This window comes from Anabrus simplex, chromosome 2 (assembly GCF_040414725.1).
Source record: "Anabrus simplex isolate iqAnaSimp1 chromosome 2, ASM4041472v1, whole genome shotgun sequence".
Classification (NCBI taxonomy): Eukaryota; Metazoa; Arthropoda; class Insecta; order Orthoptera; family Tettigoniidae; genus Anabrus; species Anabrus simplex.
The window spans coordinates 1,064,882,991-1,064,897,194 of NC_090266.1; the positions used below are offsets into that span (position 1 = coordinate 1,064,882,991).

The 14,204-nt window shown below is 39.9% G+C and overlaps 1 protein-coding gene across 3 annotated transcripts in view; it reads left to right on the forward strand.

Moving 5' to 3' along the window:
• Positions 1-1,893: 1,893 nt before the first annotated feature.
• LOC136864700 (SUZ RNA-binding domain-containing) overlaps positions 1,894-14,204 on the forward strand; it is a 51,370-nt gene continuing 39,059 nt past the window's right edge. For all 3 annotated transcript variants that reach the window (XR_010859358.2, XM_067142019.2, XM_067142020.2), the window contains exons 1-2: positions 1,894-1,991; positions 2,498-2,559. Coding sequence is in view for 2 of the 3 variants with exons in the window: in XM_067142019.2 (XP_066998120.2) it covers positions 1,932-1,991; positions 2,498-2,559 (122 nt within the window). In the remaining variant the exon portion in view is untranslated. The remainder of the gene's footprint in view (positions 1,992-2,497; positions 2,560-14,204) is intronic.

The following is a 14,204-nucleotide window of genomic DNA, read 5'->3' on the forward strand; positions in this document are numbered from 1 at the left end:
GACATGGAAAGCCGAAGGGACCTGGAGATAAATCTGTCCCGCCTCCGCTTTGTCTAGGACAAATCTTACGTGGAGCGACCGGGATATGAACCACGGAACCCAAGGGTGAGAGACCGGCGCGCTGCAGCATAAGCTACGGAGGCTCATTGAATAATAATAATAATAATAATAATAATAATAATAATAATAATAATAATAATAATAATAATAATAATAATAATAATAATAATAATAATAATAATAATAAATGTTAATATGTTTACGTTCTGTTGCGGTTTTCGGAGACGCAGAGGTACCAGAATTCTGTCCCGCAGGAGTTCTTTTACGTGCCAGTAAATCTACCGACATGAGTCTGACGTAATTGACAGTGGCGGCTGGTGGTATCTGAAGCTGGGTGTTGGACCATAATTTTCAGAGTCATATTTGTATAGCTTACAGAAGTATTAAGGAACTCTATTACCGTTAAGTAATGAACTACATTCCTACTAAAACTTAAATATATCTGGCAATTACAACCCAGGAAATAAGAGGCTAATTATACACCATAACTACAGTTACTGTTAATAATAATGTTATTGGCTTTACGTCCCACTAACGACTTTTTACGATTTTCGGAAACGCCGAGGTGCCGGAATTTGGTTCCGCAGGAGTTCTCTTACATGCCAGTAAATCTACTGAGACGAGGCTGACGTATTTGAGCACCTTCAAATGCCACCGGACTGAGTCAGGACCGAACCTGCCACGTTGGTGTCAGAAGGTCAGCGCCTCAACCATGTGAGCCCCTCATTCTGGCACAGTAACTTTTGCCTCACTTGAATTGAAAATTTGCCGTCCTGTTTTTCATTGAAGCAAGATGTTGTTAATATTGTGGGTGGTCTGGTGTGGCGTGGAAAAGAAATTCCCCAGCAAGTTGGCCACGCGGTTAGAGTCGCGTAGCTGTGAGTTTACATTCGGAGGTAGTGGTTTCGAACACCACTGTCGGCAGCCCTGAAGATTGTTTTCCGTCTTTTCCCATTTTCACACCAGACAAATGCTGTGGCTGTGCCTTAATTAAAGCCACGGTCGCTTCCTTCGAACGCCTAGCCCTTTCCTAGCCGTAAGACCTATCTGCGTCGGTGCAACATAAAACAAAAATTGTAAATTTTAAAAATGGTAAAGAAAATTACCTTTGAGAGAGAAGAGAAAGTAGGAACGAAGTAATCTCCGCAAAGTGGCGCAAGCTAACGGGAACATTTGGAACTGTTTCTCGTTAGGGGACTTGCTAATCTCGCGCAACTCCCTAAGACCGATACTGGCGAGTGTGCTACCAGATGCTATGCAGGCACCTTCAAATACCACCGGACTGAGCCAGGATCGAACCTGCCAATTGGTCTTAGAAGGCCAAGCGCTCAACCGCCCGAGCTACTCAGCCCGGCTAAAAGGATTGAAATAGGTCATATTAATTAATCAGAACGTCACTAACTTATTATAAAATTATTGCGTAATTAGAATTAATCATCTCATACACTCGTTTCAGTAATGAGGATATCTTCAACTGCAATATGCTTCGAGCAGACCTTGACATCGTGACTCAGCGCATGCAACCACTTTTTGCGGAAGGGCTCCTACTTAGGGAATTGATGGTGTGAATACGATTGACCTTGATTTTGGAACATTGGAACACTGCAATAATCAGGCAAAACAGTTTTTTTATTTCTTTTTTGCCATTGCGATATTCATCAATTAACTAGGCAACTTCCATTTAAAAACAATGGGCAAGAAATGACAATCAACAAGCGCATACCGTGTATACCACTCGTGAGACATCTATTGTTGTGTTTCAGTACATCCCTATTGTATTTATGCTTTGTTTTCTGTAGCGCGGACGATAGCCGTATTTATTTCCGGAGCAGATTTGTATTCTCCGAGTATAAGAGGTAGCCGCTTTCGAAATGGCTGCTACTGAGCAAGCTGCAATTGTAGAGAATTGGGAAGATATCGAGGATTCCGCGGTATGTTGTTGTGTTACGAATTTATATTTTTTTAAATATATAAATCAAGTAAGGAGTCATCATTTTGTGTTCTGCGATTTAAAATAATTATTTGAAAATATGTAATTTTGGCAGACATTTTGATCAATTTTATTTATAGTTCCTCAGATCTTGAATAAAATCACAATTTTTATCGAACCCCATTCCTGTGCGATATTTTAGAGTGAAGTGGTGATCGTGCAAATCCTCAGGAAATTGAAATTTTCAGGCATGGTAAATCTTAACCTGCTCGAGATTTTAGCCTCACTCCTCCCCCCTCTTTCACACACATGCGCGCACAATATCTCTCTTTTTCTCTTTACGTATCATGTTAGATGACGAATTTCTGCTACTGATGAATTTTCACCTTGTGATATAGTATGTACTTTTGAAGGTTTAATTCTTACTAGTGAAGTATGTCATTTGTTCTCGTATGTAAAGAATTGAATGTTAATATAATGTGTGTTATATGTTTTTCATCCACGAAGACCTTCGATACAAAATTGCTGTTGGGCTCTCCATCATCACCGGATGATTATGAACCTGTCAGGTGAGAATCCTAGAAAAGTGGTATGTGACAGTTGTATATTGAATGCTTTCTTGGTGTAATCCTATGTGTGTGTGTGTGTGCGTGCGTGTGCGCGCGCGTGGGCTGTTAGTATTGTTGTATGCCAAGTATTGTTGCACTAGTGTCATTGTCAATACAGGTGTTTATAAGTTAATCTGTATTTATATGGTGTTCTCCTAATAATAATTAAGCATTATCCATCACTTCATTCAATTGAATTTTCTGCTGCAAGGAAGAAGGCTGCTTTTACATGTCACAGAGCAAGTTCACTATGCAGTTCAAGTCACATAGCTGTGAGCTTGTATTTGGGAGGTGTTGGATTCAAACTCCACTGTCAGCAATGCTTTCCCACTTTCAAACAGGACAAATGCTGGGGCTGTTCTGTAATTAAGGCCAGTCACTTCATCTCCAATCCTAGTCCTCGCGTATCCCATCGTCGCCATAAGACTTGTCTGTGTTGATGTGACATTAAAAAATAAATTGAAAGAAATCTTTTACATGTCACTTTTTGCCCATATTCTACCTTGAATTAAAGTAGATGGATGTAATTAGAGAACTTAGGAAGATTAATTTTACAGAACAAGTGGTTGTATGGTTTGGGCCATGTAACTTGTCAGCTTGCATTTGGGAGATAATGGGTTCCAACCCCACTGTCGACAGCTCTGAATGTGGTTTTCCATGGTTTCCTCATTTTCACACCAGGTAGATGTTGGGGCAGTACCGTAATCAAGGCCACAATCAATTCCTTCCCACTTCTAGTTTCATCCTGCCCAATTATCGCCATAAGACCTGTGTCAACACGAAATAAGAGATTTTTTTTTTTTAAATTCCAATTGGATATCCAGCATACATCCTGAATTACAACTTTTAAATCAGCAGGAACTCTTTAATCAGTATTACAGTGTTCAATGAAGAGAAATTAAAGGTGCAGATCCATGGCCTTAGCTGCGACTCCCCCCTTGGGGAGTGGGGCTGAGTTATTTGAATAACTGGAGTATTACAAGTGGTGAACAGATCGGAATCAGATTGGAGGGGTGAGGGTGGGGTGGATATGTCTGCATCAGAGACACGTGAATTAAAAATCTCCTACAGGACATGTTGGATTCGCTTTCTCCAAAAAGTTTTGTGTTGGAATACTTTGCTGCCTAGAGTCTTAGAAATTTATCACGTTCACTTTATTAGAAGATTGCTTGAATATTCCTTGTTTAATCCTAGAAATGGGGAATTTGCCTTAGCATTCCTTGTAATCACATTACCTTGTGATCCTGGTCTCTGAACTTCGATTGGCATATGGCACAAACACATTCCCATATATTTCACACACATTTAGCTCTTCCTTTTGAAGGATTTTTCTTCTGTTAAACAGTGTTTAAATTGTAATCATTCTTTATTGGAGTACTGATGTGATTCTACTTTCCTGCTGTTTAATTGTTTGAGCAAAGTTATTTTCATGGGAAACTGTAAGGAGGCATATTTCTTTGGTAAAATTCACCCTAATGTAGGATATTCTTCTCTGATGGGCCCTGGGTCAAATCATGGATTTACCTATCACTTGACTTGAATTAGGCAGGGGGGGGTCAGTTAATGGAATTGTCAAGATGAGTTTAAATCCCTCATTTGGTCATCCTGGAAGTGATTTTCAATAGTTAACTCATTTTTGGCTCCAGGCAAATTCCAAGGTGGTGTACAATATATTGGTCACGACTACTTTTTTTCCTTAGTGTAGCTCATTTATAAATACACCAGTACAGCCACCTTCACAGGTTATTACTAAGACTTCATTCATACAGAGTACACTTCTGTTAATTGCTGCATGTCTCTTGTATCAGACAACTCTCTGGATAGACTGATTTGAAGCCTGTAAATTAAATTAATGTTTAACAACAGTGCCTACCAGGCACCTTAGTCGTTAAAATAGGAGGAAGTATTTGGTTCAAAATAATTCCGTATCTGAAGAATAGAAGATTATTTTTCATTGTGTTAAATTTTTGTAGCATTGTTGCTCAATTTCCCTAGTTTCTTTTCTTACGGTGTAGAGAAAAGAGTAGTAATTTTTGCTTTTCATCCCAGACATGGACCTGTGGTATCTTTTACCATTCAGAAATGTTTAAAATATCCATTATCTCCACTCACCCCTAGCATCTCCAATTCTGGTCATTGCCGCTTACATTAGTCAGTTGAGAACTGACCTTTCATGTCTGTTAAACTCTGGTTCATTTCTTTCACATGGTGATATGATTGATGGGTGTGAACATTTGACAGCATTGTCTCATAGATTTTATAAGGAGTAATGAAGATTATGTTGGATAAATTACAGTGCTGGGTTTGTCTAAAGTAGTGATGACCGTGTAGGTTGCTCTTGCTAAACAGCATGCGCACTCCTGAGTGGATGAGTGAACCGTGTGTTGCAATCCAGTCATTGGTGGCTAGTTACTGTATCATAACATTTAACCAATAAATTTCTGATGGTTTCATTATTTTCCTTATCTATTTTTAGTTACATAATTTTCTGAATACTAATATCCAATACCTCTATAGCTCAGGTGGCAGCGCACCGGCATCTCACCGCTGGGTTCCGTTGTTCAAATCCCAGTCACTCCATGTGAGATTTGTGCTGGACAAAGCAGAGGCGGGACAGGTTTTTTTCCGGGTACTCTGGTTTTCCCTGTCATCTTTCATTCCAGTAACATTCTCCACTATAATTTAATTCCATCTGTCATTCATTAACCATTGCCCGAGAGGAGTGCGACAGGCTTCAGCAGCCGTCACAATTCCCGTCCTCGCTGCTAGATGGAGGCTTCATTCATTCCATTCCTGACCCGGTCGCATGACTGGAAACAGGCTGTGGATTTTAATTTTCAATATCTGTTACTAAGTGTACACTTTATACAGTGCCTTTGACACAGTTATACCCGAGTTACTTCTGCACAAAGACCAAAATCTCAACTTCAGTATGACATCTCTCAAACTTTTTTAGCTCCTACCTCACTGACCACCAGCAACGAATATCTTTTGGAACAAGGTGTACAGAATGGTATAAAAAGTGTATAGTTGTCCTTCAGGGGTTAATCTTGGGCCCACTTTTGTTATTAGTGTGAACGACATATGGGACGCATTAAAATATAGCAAGTATCGCACTTGTGCATGTGATCGTTACATTTATCACTCTTATCCATACGGTGTACATGTGGCCATTGACAGAATAAACTTTGACTTAACAATGACTCATTGTCTGTGACAAAGATAATAATTTGTTAACAAATCCTAACAAAATTTGAATTATATTATTTGGTACCTTAACTTGTTAAAAAGTAAACTTACCCCTAATTATGTTAAATAATACTGCCAAGCCCTATTGTTTGACATTATAAAGCTTAGGTGTTATGACAGATGCTAAATTGGAATGAACTAGTGAAAAATAGGTAAGGTAAGGGTGTATTCTGCCCGAAGGCAGGTCTGAACCTCTGCAGAGGTGTGCCTGAGCCGGAGTTTACGTATGGTAAGGTGGCCAATTCCTTCCCGTTTCTCCATTCCCTTACCCCCCACCAACAGCGCGTGGCAACCCATCCAAATCTTGACCATGCCCAATGTTGCTTAACTTCGGAGATCTCACGGGATTCGGTGTTTCAACACGGCTACGGTCGTTGGCGGTGACAAATACATGCCATAAAATTCAGAAATCCATTTTTCCTCTAACGCTACTCTATAATATTTCCAAAACAACTTAAAATACAACTGGTATAAATCTATCTTACCTGTTCTAGACTACTATGACACTGTGCTTACTGACATATCTCGACAATAATAAAATGCTTAAATAGAGTTTAAAACCTTATATTAAAGCTGCAGTATGATTCCTACTTTTCATCCAGGGAGTTGTCATGGCTTTGTGTGTACGAGCATCACATTCTCCATGTGTTGTCCCTTCTGCATGAAGTTGTACATTCAGGTGAACCTAATTACCTTTCTGAAAATTTTAAATACCCCTCCTGTCATATCATGAACGCGATGCATGATCAGGCTCCTAACTATATCTCGTGGTTGTTGTAGCGCTTACAACTGTTCTTTCATGTCAGTGCCGCTAGGCTCTGGAATACCCTTTGTCTCTCTGTGCCAACATTAGAGATTTGCATTTTCGTGGGAAATGTAAGATGGATTGCCGAAATCACTTGCTTGAGTGCTGTATGATGGGTGAAGTGTTTGAGTGCGTGAATGAGCATATTCCAAAAAAATAGGCATTTATTTGCTAGTTATAGGCTTATAGTGCAATTTCATCTTTTATTATTACTGTATATGTACTGTTATAGTTGTTAAAAGTAGTTAATCTGTTGTTATTTTTATAATTATCTTCATTTATATTATGTTATACATTCTACAGGGACATTTTTTATCTATTCAGGGGATTGTCTGTCGCCCTTGCTACGAGTATGTCTCCCACCAAGCGTTCATGATATGACAGGAGGGGTATTTAAAATTTTCAGAAAAGTAATTAGGTTCACCTGAATGTACAACTTCATGCAGAAGGGACAATGCATGGAGAATGTGATGCTCGTACACACAAAGCCATGACAACTCCGTGGAGTGGGGAAAGTGTGTGGAGGAAAGGGAACCAGGGTAGATTGTTATCCAGGAATTAGGTTGAGGCAAATGTTGAGGAAAGTAGAAGAGAGGGAGGAGGGGAAGGAGAAGGTGGTAGTGTTTCACGTTGGTACCAACAACGTAAAGCAAGCTGATACAAGTACCAACATAGTTGGAGATGTGTGGGATCTGGTAAATGCAGCACGGATGAAGTTTAAGAAAGCGGAGATTGTTATTAGTGGAATACTGTGTAGGAGGGATACTGACTGGAGGGTGATTGGGGATTTAAATGAGACTATGGAGTGGGTATGTGGGAAACAGGGAGTGAAATTTCTAGATCCTAATGGGTGGGTAGGAGATAGGGATCTGCGCTCGGAAGGCCTTCACTTAAACTGCAGTGGTACGTATAAGTTAGGAAATTTGTTTGGAAGGGTAATAGGGAGGTACATTCAGGGAAACGGGGTGGCCTAGGGAGCGGTGATAAGGGAACAAGGAACTGGAAATCAAGTAGGGATGACATAAAATTGTTAGTGTTGAACTGTAGAAGTACTGTAAAGAAAGGAATAGAATTAAGTAATTTAATAGACATATATTTACCAGATATTGTAATAGGAGTTGAATCATGGCTGAGAAATGATATAATGGATGCAGAAATTTTCTCACAGCACTGGAGTGTGTAACGTAGAGATAGGATAGGAATGATGGGAGGGGGAGTATTCATTCTGGTGATAGAAGAATTTGTAAGCTACGAAAAAGTTAAAGATGCGACACATGAAATTCTAGGTGTAAGGCTCATTTCTAAAGATAATAGGCAACTTGATATATTTGGAGTGTACAGACCGGGAAAGGGTAGCCCTGACGCGGATTCGGAATGATTTGATAGGATAGTCGGCTATGTGGGAAACGACATGGAAAGAAATGTGATTGTAGCAGGAGATTTGAATTTGCCAGGTGTCAATTGGGAAGGAAATGCGAACGACAGGAAGTATGACCAACAAATGGCAAATAAGTTAATATGGGAAGGACAGCTGATTCAGAAAGTGATGGAACCAACCAGAGGGAAAAATATCCTGGATGTGGTGCTGATAAAACCAGATGAGCTCTATAGGGAAACTGAAGTAATAGATGGTATTAGTGATCATGAAGCTGTTTTTGTCGTAGTTAAAAATAAATGTGATAGAAAGGAAGGTCTTAAAAGTAATACTATTAATCAGTACCATATGGCTGATAAAGCAGTCATGAAGCAGTTTCTAAAAAGTAACTATGATCGGTGGAAAACGGTAAATAAAAATGTAAACAGACTCTGGGATGGGTTTAAAGAAATTGTTGAGGAATGCGAAAACAGGTTTGTTCCTTTAAGGGGTTTAAGAAATGGTAAGGACCCACCTTATTAGAGAAATAAAGAGACTAAGGAGGTGCAGACTGGAAAGAAATAGTTAGAAATGGCTGTGGAAGTAAGGAGAAATTGAAGGAACTTATTAGAAAATTGAATCTAGCAAAGAAGGCAGCTAAGGATAACATGATGGGAAGCATAATTGGCAGTCATACAAATTTTAGTGAAAATGGAAGGGTATGTATAGGTATTTTAAGGCAGAAACAGGTTCCAAGAAGGACATTCCAGGAATAATTAATGTTCAAGGAGAGTGTGTATATGAGGATCTTCAAAAGGCAGAAGTATTCAGTCAGCAGTATGTAAAGATTGTTGGTTACAAGGATAATGTCACCGAGCTCGATAGCTGCAGTCGTTTAAGTGCGGCCAGTATCCAGTATTCGGGAGATAGTAGGTTCGAACCCCACTGTCGGCAGCCCTGAAGATGGTTTTTCGTGGTTTCCCATTTTCACACCAGGCAAATGCTGGGGCTGTACCTTAATTAAGGCCACGGCCGCTTCCTTCCCAGTCCCAGCCCCTTCCTATCCCATCGTCGCCATAAGACCTATCTGTGTCGGTGCGACGTAAAGCAACTAGCATTTAATTTTATTTTAAGGATAATGTCCAGATAGAGGAGGAGACTAAGGCCAAAGAAGTATTAACATTTATATATGATAACAATGACATTTACAATAGGATACAAAAGTTGAAAACTAGAAAAGAGGCTTGAATTGATCAGATTTCTGGGGATATACTGAAGACAACGGGTTGGGATATAGTACCATATCTGAAGTACTTATTTGATTATTGTTTGGTCAGAGGAGCTATACCAGATGAATGGAGAGTTGCTATAGTAAGCCCTGTGTATAAAGGAAAGGGTGATAGACATAAAGCTGAAAATTACAGGCCAGTAAGTTTGACGTGCATTGTATGTAAGCTTTGGGAAGGCATTCTTTCTGATTATATTAGACAAGTTTGTGAAATTAATAACTGGTTCGATAGAAGGCAGTTCGGTTTTAGGAAAGGTTATTACACTGAAGCTCAACTTGTAGGATTCCAGCAAGATATAGCAGATATCTTGGGTTCTGGAGGTCAAATGGACTTATCGCGATTGACCTGTCTAAAGCATTTGATAGGGTGGTCATGGGAGACTACTGGCAAAAATGAGTGCAATTGGACTAGACAAAACTGACAATGGGTTGCTATATTTCTAGAAAATAGATCTCAGAGAATTAGAGTAGGTGAAGCTTTATCTGACCCTGTAATAATTAAGAGGGGAATTCCTCAAGGCAGTGTTATCGGACCTTTATGTTTTCTTATATATATAAATGATATGAGTAAAGGAGTGGAATCGGAGGTAAGGCTTTTTGCGGATTATGTTCTTCTCTATAGAGTAATAAATAAGTTACAAGATTGTGAGCAACTGCAGCATGACCTCAAAAATGTTGTGAGATGGACAGCAGGCAATGGTATGTTGATAAACGGGGTTAAAAGTCAGGTTGTGAGTTTCACAAATAGGAAAAGTCCTCTCAGTTTTAATTACTGCGTTGATGGTGTGAAAGTTCCTTTTGGGGATCATTGTAAGTATCTAGGTGTTAATATAAGCAAAGATCTTCATTGTGGTAATCACATAAATGGGATTGTAAATAAAGGGTACAGATCTCTGCACATGGTTATGAGGGTGCTTAGGGGTTGTAGTAAGGATGTAAAGGAGAGAGCATATAAGTCTCTGGTAAAACCCCAACTAGAGTATGGTTCCATTGTATGGGACCCTCACCAGGATTATCTGATTCAAGAACTGGAAAAAATCCAAAGAAAAGCAGCTCTATTTGTTCTGGGTGATTTCCGACAAAAGAGTAGCGTTACAAAAATGTTGCAAAGTTTGGGTTGGGAGGAATTGAGAGAAAGAAGAAGAGCTGCTCGACTAAGTGGTATGTCAGCGGAGAGATGGCGTGGAATGACATTAGTAGACAAATAAGTTTGAGTGGCGTTTATAAAAGTCGCCCAGGTGGCAGATTCCCTATCTGTTGTTTTCCTAGCCTTTTCCTAAATGATTTCCAAGAAATTGGAAATTTATTGAACGTCTCCCTTGGTAAGTTATTCCAATCCCTAACTCCCCTTCCTATAAATGAATATTTGCCCCAATTTGTCCTCTTGAATTCCAACTTTATCTTCATATTGTAATCTTTCCTACTTGGCTGCATCCTCGCTCAAAACACTGGCACATCCTTGTCTATATCATCACCAGGCAGTGTGATAGAAAAGATTTTCTTGTTACAAGGACCGCAAGAAACGTTGATGACTCATGGACAGATCACAAGCTCCTTTTTTCCCCAATTGAGAATCTCAGTCTGTCGCAAACCAAATAGATCCATCCACAACTTGCCCAGATAGAAATTTGATACTTCTAAACTTCTAATTGAATCCATTGCTACAGATTACTGAAATGCAATCTCAAACAAACTGGCTAGTCATCCAGTCAGCATTGATAGTACAAAGCAGGAGTGGGCCACACTTCAGGAGGTCATCACTGAGTCAGCTGAGGAAACAATTGGTTTTGTGAGGGGAAAAAAATGACAAGACTGGTGCGATTAAAATAATGAAATTCAATGCCAAACGGGAAGCCCATCTATCCTATCTTCAATATCCGTCTTCCAATGTGAAGAAATCACATTTCTTGGAACTTAAAGGCAAATGTCAGGCACAAATTAGGGAAATCAAGAATGACTGGTGGCAACAGAAAGCTGAAGCGCTGCAAAGACTATCTGATGCCAGTGACCTGCAAAACTTCTGTGCTGGCATAAGGGAGATATATCGTTCAATTCGATCTTCATCGGGGTCATTGAAGACTGCTGACAACTACATCATTTTAACTGATAATGGAGAAAATTTTAGAGCATTGGAAGGAACATTTCTCTGCACTTCTAAATCGTGCCTGCAGTGTCGCTGAGGACTTTCTACGTAATGTCCCTCAGCAGCCTCAACAAACATGGATGGCAGTTCCACCCACATACAGAGACTTCACCAAAGCACTCAATCAACTAAAACGAAGAAAGGCTCCTGGTCCTGATAACATCACTCTGGAACTGATAAAAATGGAGGTATACCCTTGAAGACTAGACTCTTCACGCTCATCCTCTTGATTTGGGAAACTCAAGAAGTACCTGACGACTTGAAAAATGCTACCATCATCACTATCTTCAAGAAAGGCGATCGTAGTGTATGTGGGAACTACCGTGGTATATCGGTTTTTCAATTGCGGGTAAAATTCTCACAATAATTCTATTAAACCTGCTCAAAGATATCTCGGAGAGGATTTTGCCTGAGTCTCAATGTGGTTTTTGAACCTCCAGAGGTACAACAGATATGATCTGTGCTAGGCAACTCCAGGAAAAATGCAGAGCAACAGCAGCCTCTGTATTTAGTTTTCTATGATCTGGAAAAAGCCTTTGATTCAGTACCAAGATCTGCTATGTGGAAGGTTTTGAGACATTTTGGAAGTCCTGAACGTTATTGGTTATTGGTTCAAGCTCCTCATGATGGCATGTCTGGACAGGGTCTTCATGGTAACTCAGTATCAGATTTGTTCCCAATCACTCGTGGATTGAAATAAGGCTGTGTGCTTACTCCTACACTCTTTGTACTGTACATGGCTGCCATGCTGCATAAATCATTTGCAAACAGTTTAGGCATGGAGATCAAATTTTGTTTTGATAGAGGCCTTTTCAATCTGGCAAGACTTCGCTCACAAAGACGTACTCTGGTTACCCAAGTGACAGACACCGCATCTCCTGCTCTAACACCCGCAGAACTACAACAGTCAGTCAACTACTTCAAAACTGCATGTGATTGGTTTGGCCTTGCCATTAATGCGGAAAAAAACAAAGGTACTTCCACAACCTACCCCAGGATTAACTCTTCCTTTTTTTTTTTTTTTGCTAGTTGCTTTACGTCGCGCCGACACAGATAGGTCTTATGGCGACGATGGGACAGGGAAGGGCTGGGAGTGGGAAGGAAGCGGCCGTGGCCTTAATTAAGGTACAGCCCCAGCATTTGCCTGGTGTGAAAATGGGAAACCACGGAAAACCATTTTCAGGGCTGCCGACAGTGGGGTTCGAACCTACTATCTCCCGAATACGGGATATTGGCCGCACTTAAGCGACTGCAGCTATCGAGCTCGGTGATTAACTCTTCCTGAGTTCACTATCTCCATCTTAGACACAACACTGGAACAGGTCAATCACTTTCCATATCTTGGAAGCATCTTGTCTAGACGGTGTACCTGAGAACAAGATGTTGATAAAAGAATTGGGGCTGCTCATGCAGCATTCGGACGGTTAATGCACAGAGTCTTCATGAGTAAGGACCTAAAACTGCATACCAAACTCTTGGTGTATAAAGCTGTTGTCATTTTCACGCTGCCATATGGCTGTGAAACTTTGGCACACTATCGCCGTGATATCAGAAAACTTCAGCACTTCCACCAACAGAAAGTGACATACATCTTGAATATTAAGTGGGAAGACTGACCAACACGGCAGTTCTCAACAAAGCGCAGCTGAATAGCATTGAGGCAACAACAATCGCTCATCAACTGAGATGGTTAGGCTATGTTCACCGCATGGGTGATGCCAGGCTTCCTCACCAAATTCTTTATGGTGAAATTTGCTTCGGCGGTAGACCTCGTGGAGCCCCTCTTGAGCGTTTTAAGGATCAGCAGAAACACATCATGAAGACAACTGGTATAAATATACAGACATGGGAAGAATGTGCTGTGGACTGCTCTATTTGGCAGAACACTACATCCCCGCTGCCAACTTGTTTGAAGGAGAACGCCGTAGATATCAAGAGGCCAAGCGACAAGCAAGAAAACTCTGTTAATTACAACCCTGCCCTCCTGCATCCATCCAGTGTGATTTGTGTGGGTGTATGTTTTATGCCAAAATTGGTCTGTTTAGTCATAGCAAACACATCCACAAACTGAGTTGAACTGCTCAATGTATGCAGGAAAATGTTATATATACTCAGATCGAGTTACAGCCGATGACACAAATTGTATTGAATAGGTGGATGTGACTTGTATCATTTCTTTATGACAAATTTTATCAGATTGCGGTTGTAAGTCAATATGGAATGGATCATGAAGTTTATCATATGCAATAAAGTGCAATGTTCCAAGCTGTCAGTGGAGAGAGAGCATGGAATGACAATAGTAGATGAATAACCTTGAGTAGACCTTTTGAAGATAGGAAAGATCATAATATAAAGATAAAGTTGGAAGGGGGAAAATGTTCATTTATTGGCAGAAGAATTAATGGAATAATTTATCAAGGGAAATGTGTGATAAATTTCCAAGTTCTTTGAATTCATTTAAGAAAAGGCTAGGCAACCAGTCGACACTGAATCTGCCACCTGGGTGACAGTTCTATTTTTAAAAAATCAAAATCTCTCTATTTGCAAATGAGGTGTCTACCTCGGTGGCAAATGGTACACTAAAATACATTATTGTCAAGCACTAAATATTAAATTAACAACAGAAGAAAATTTTCCCAAAATACAATATACAATTTACACTAACAATTTTTTCTATTAAACACACAGCTCATCCTTAATAAATTTATATTGTTTACAAAATTCTACTTATATCTCCTGTACTACTTACAAATATAGTCAACTGATA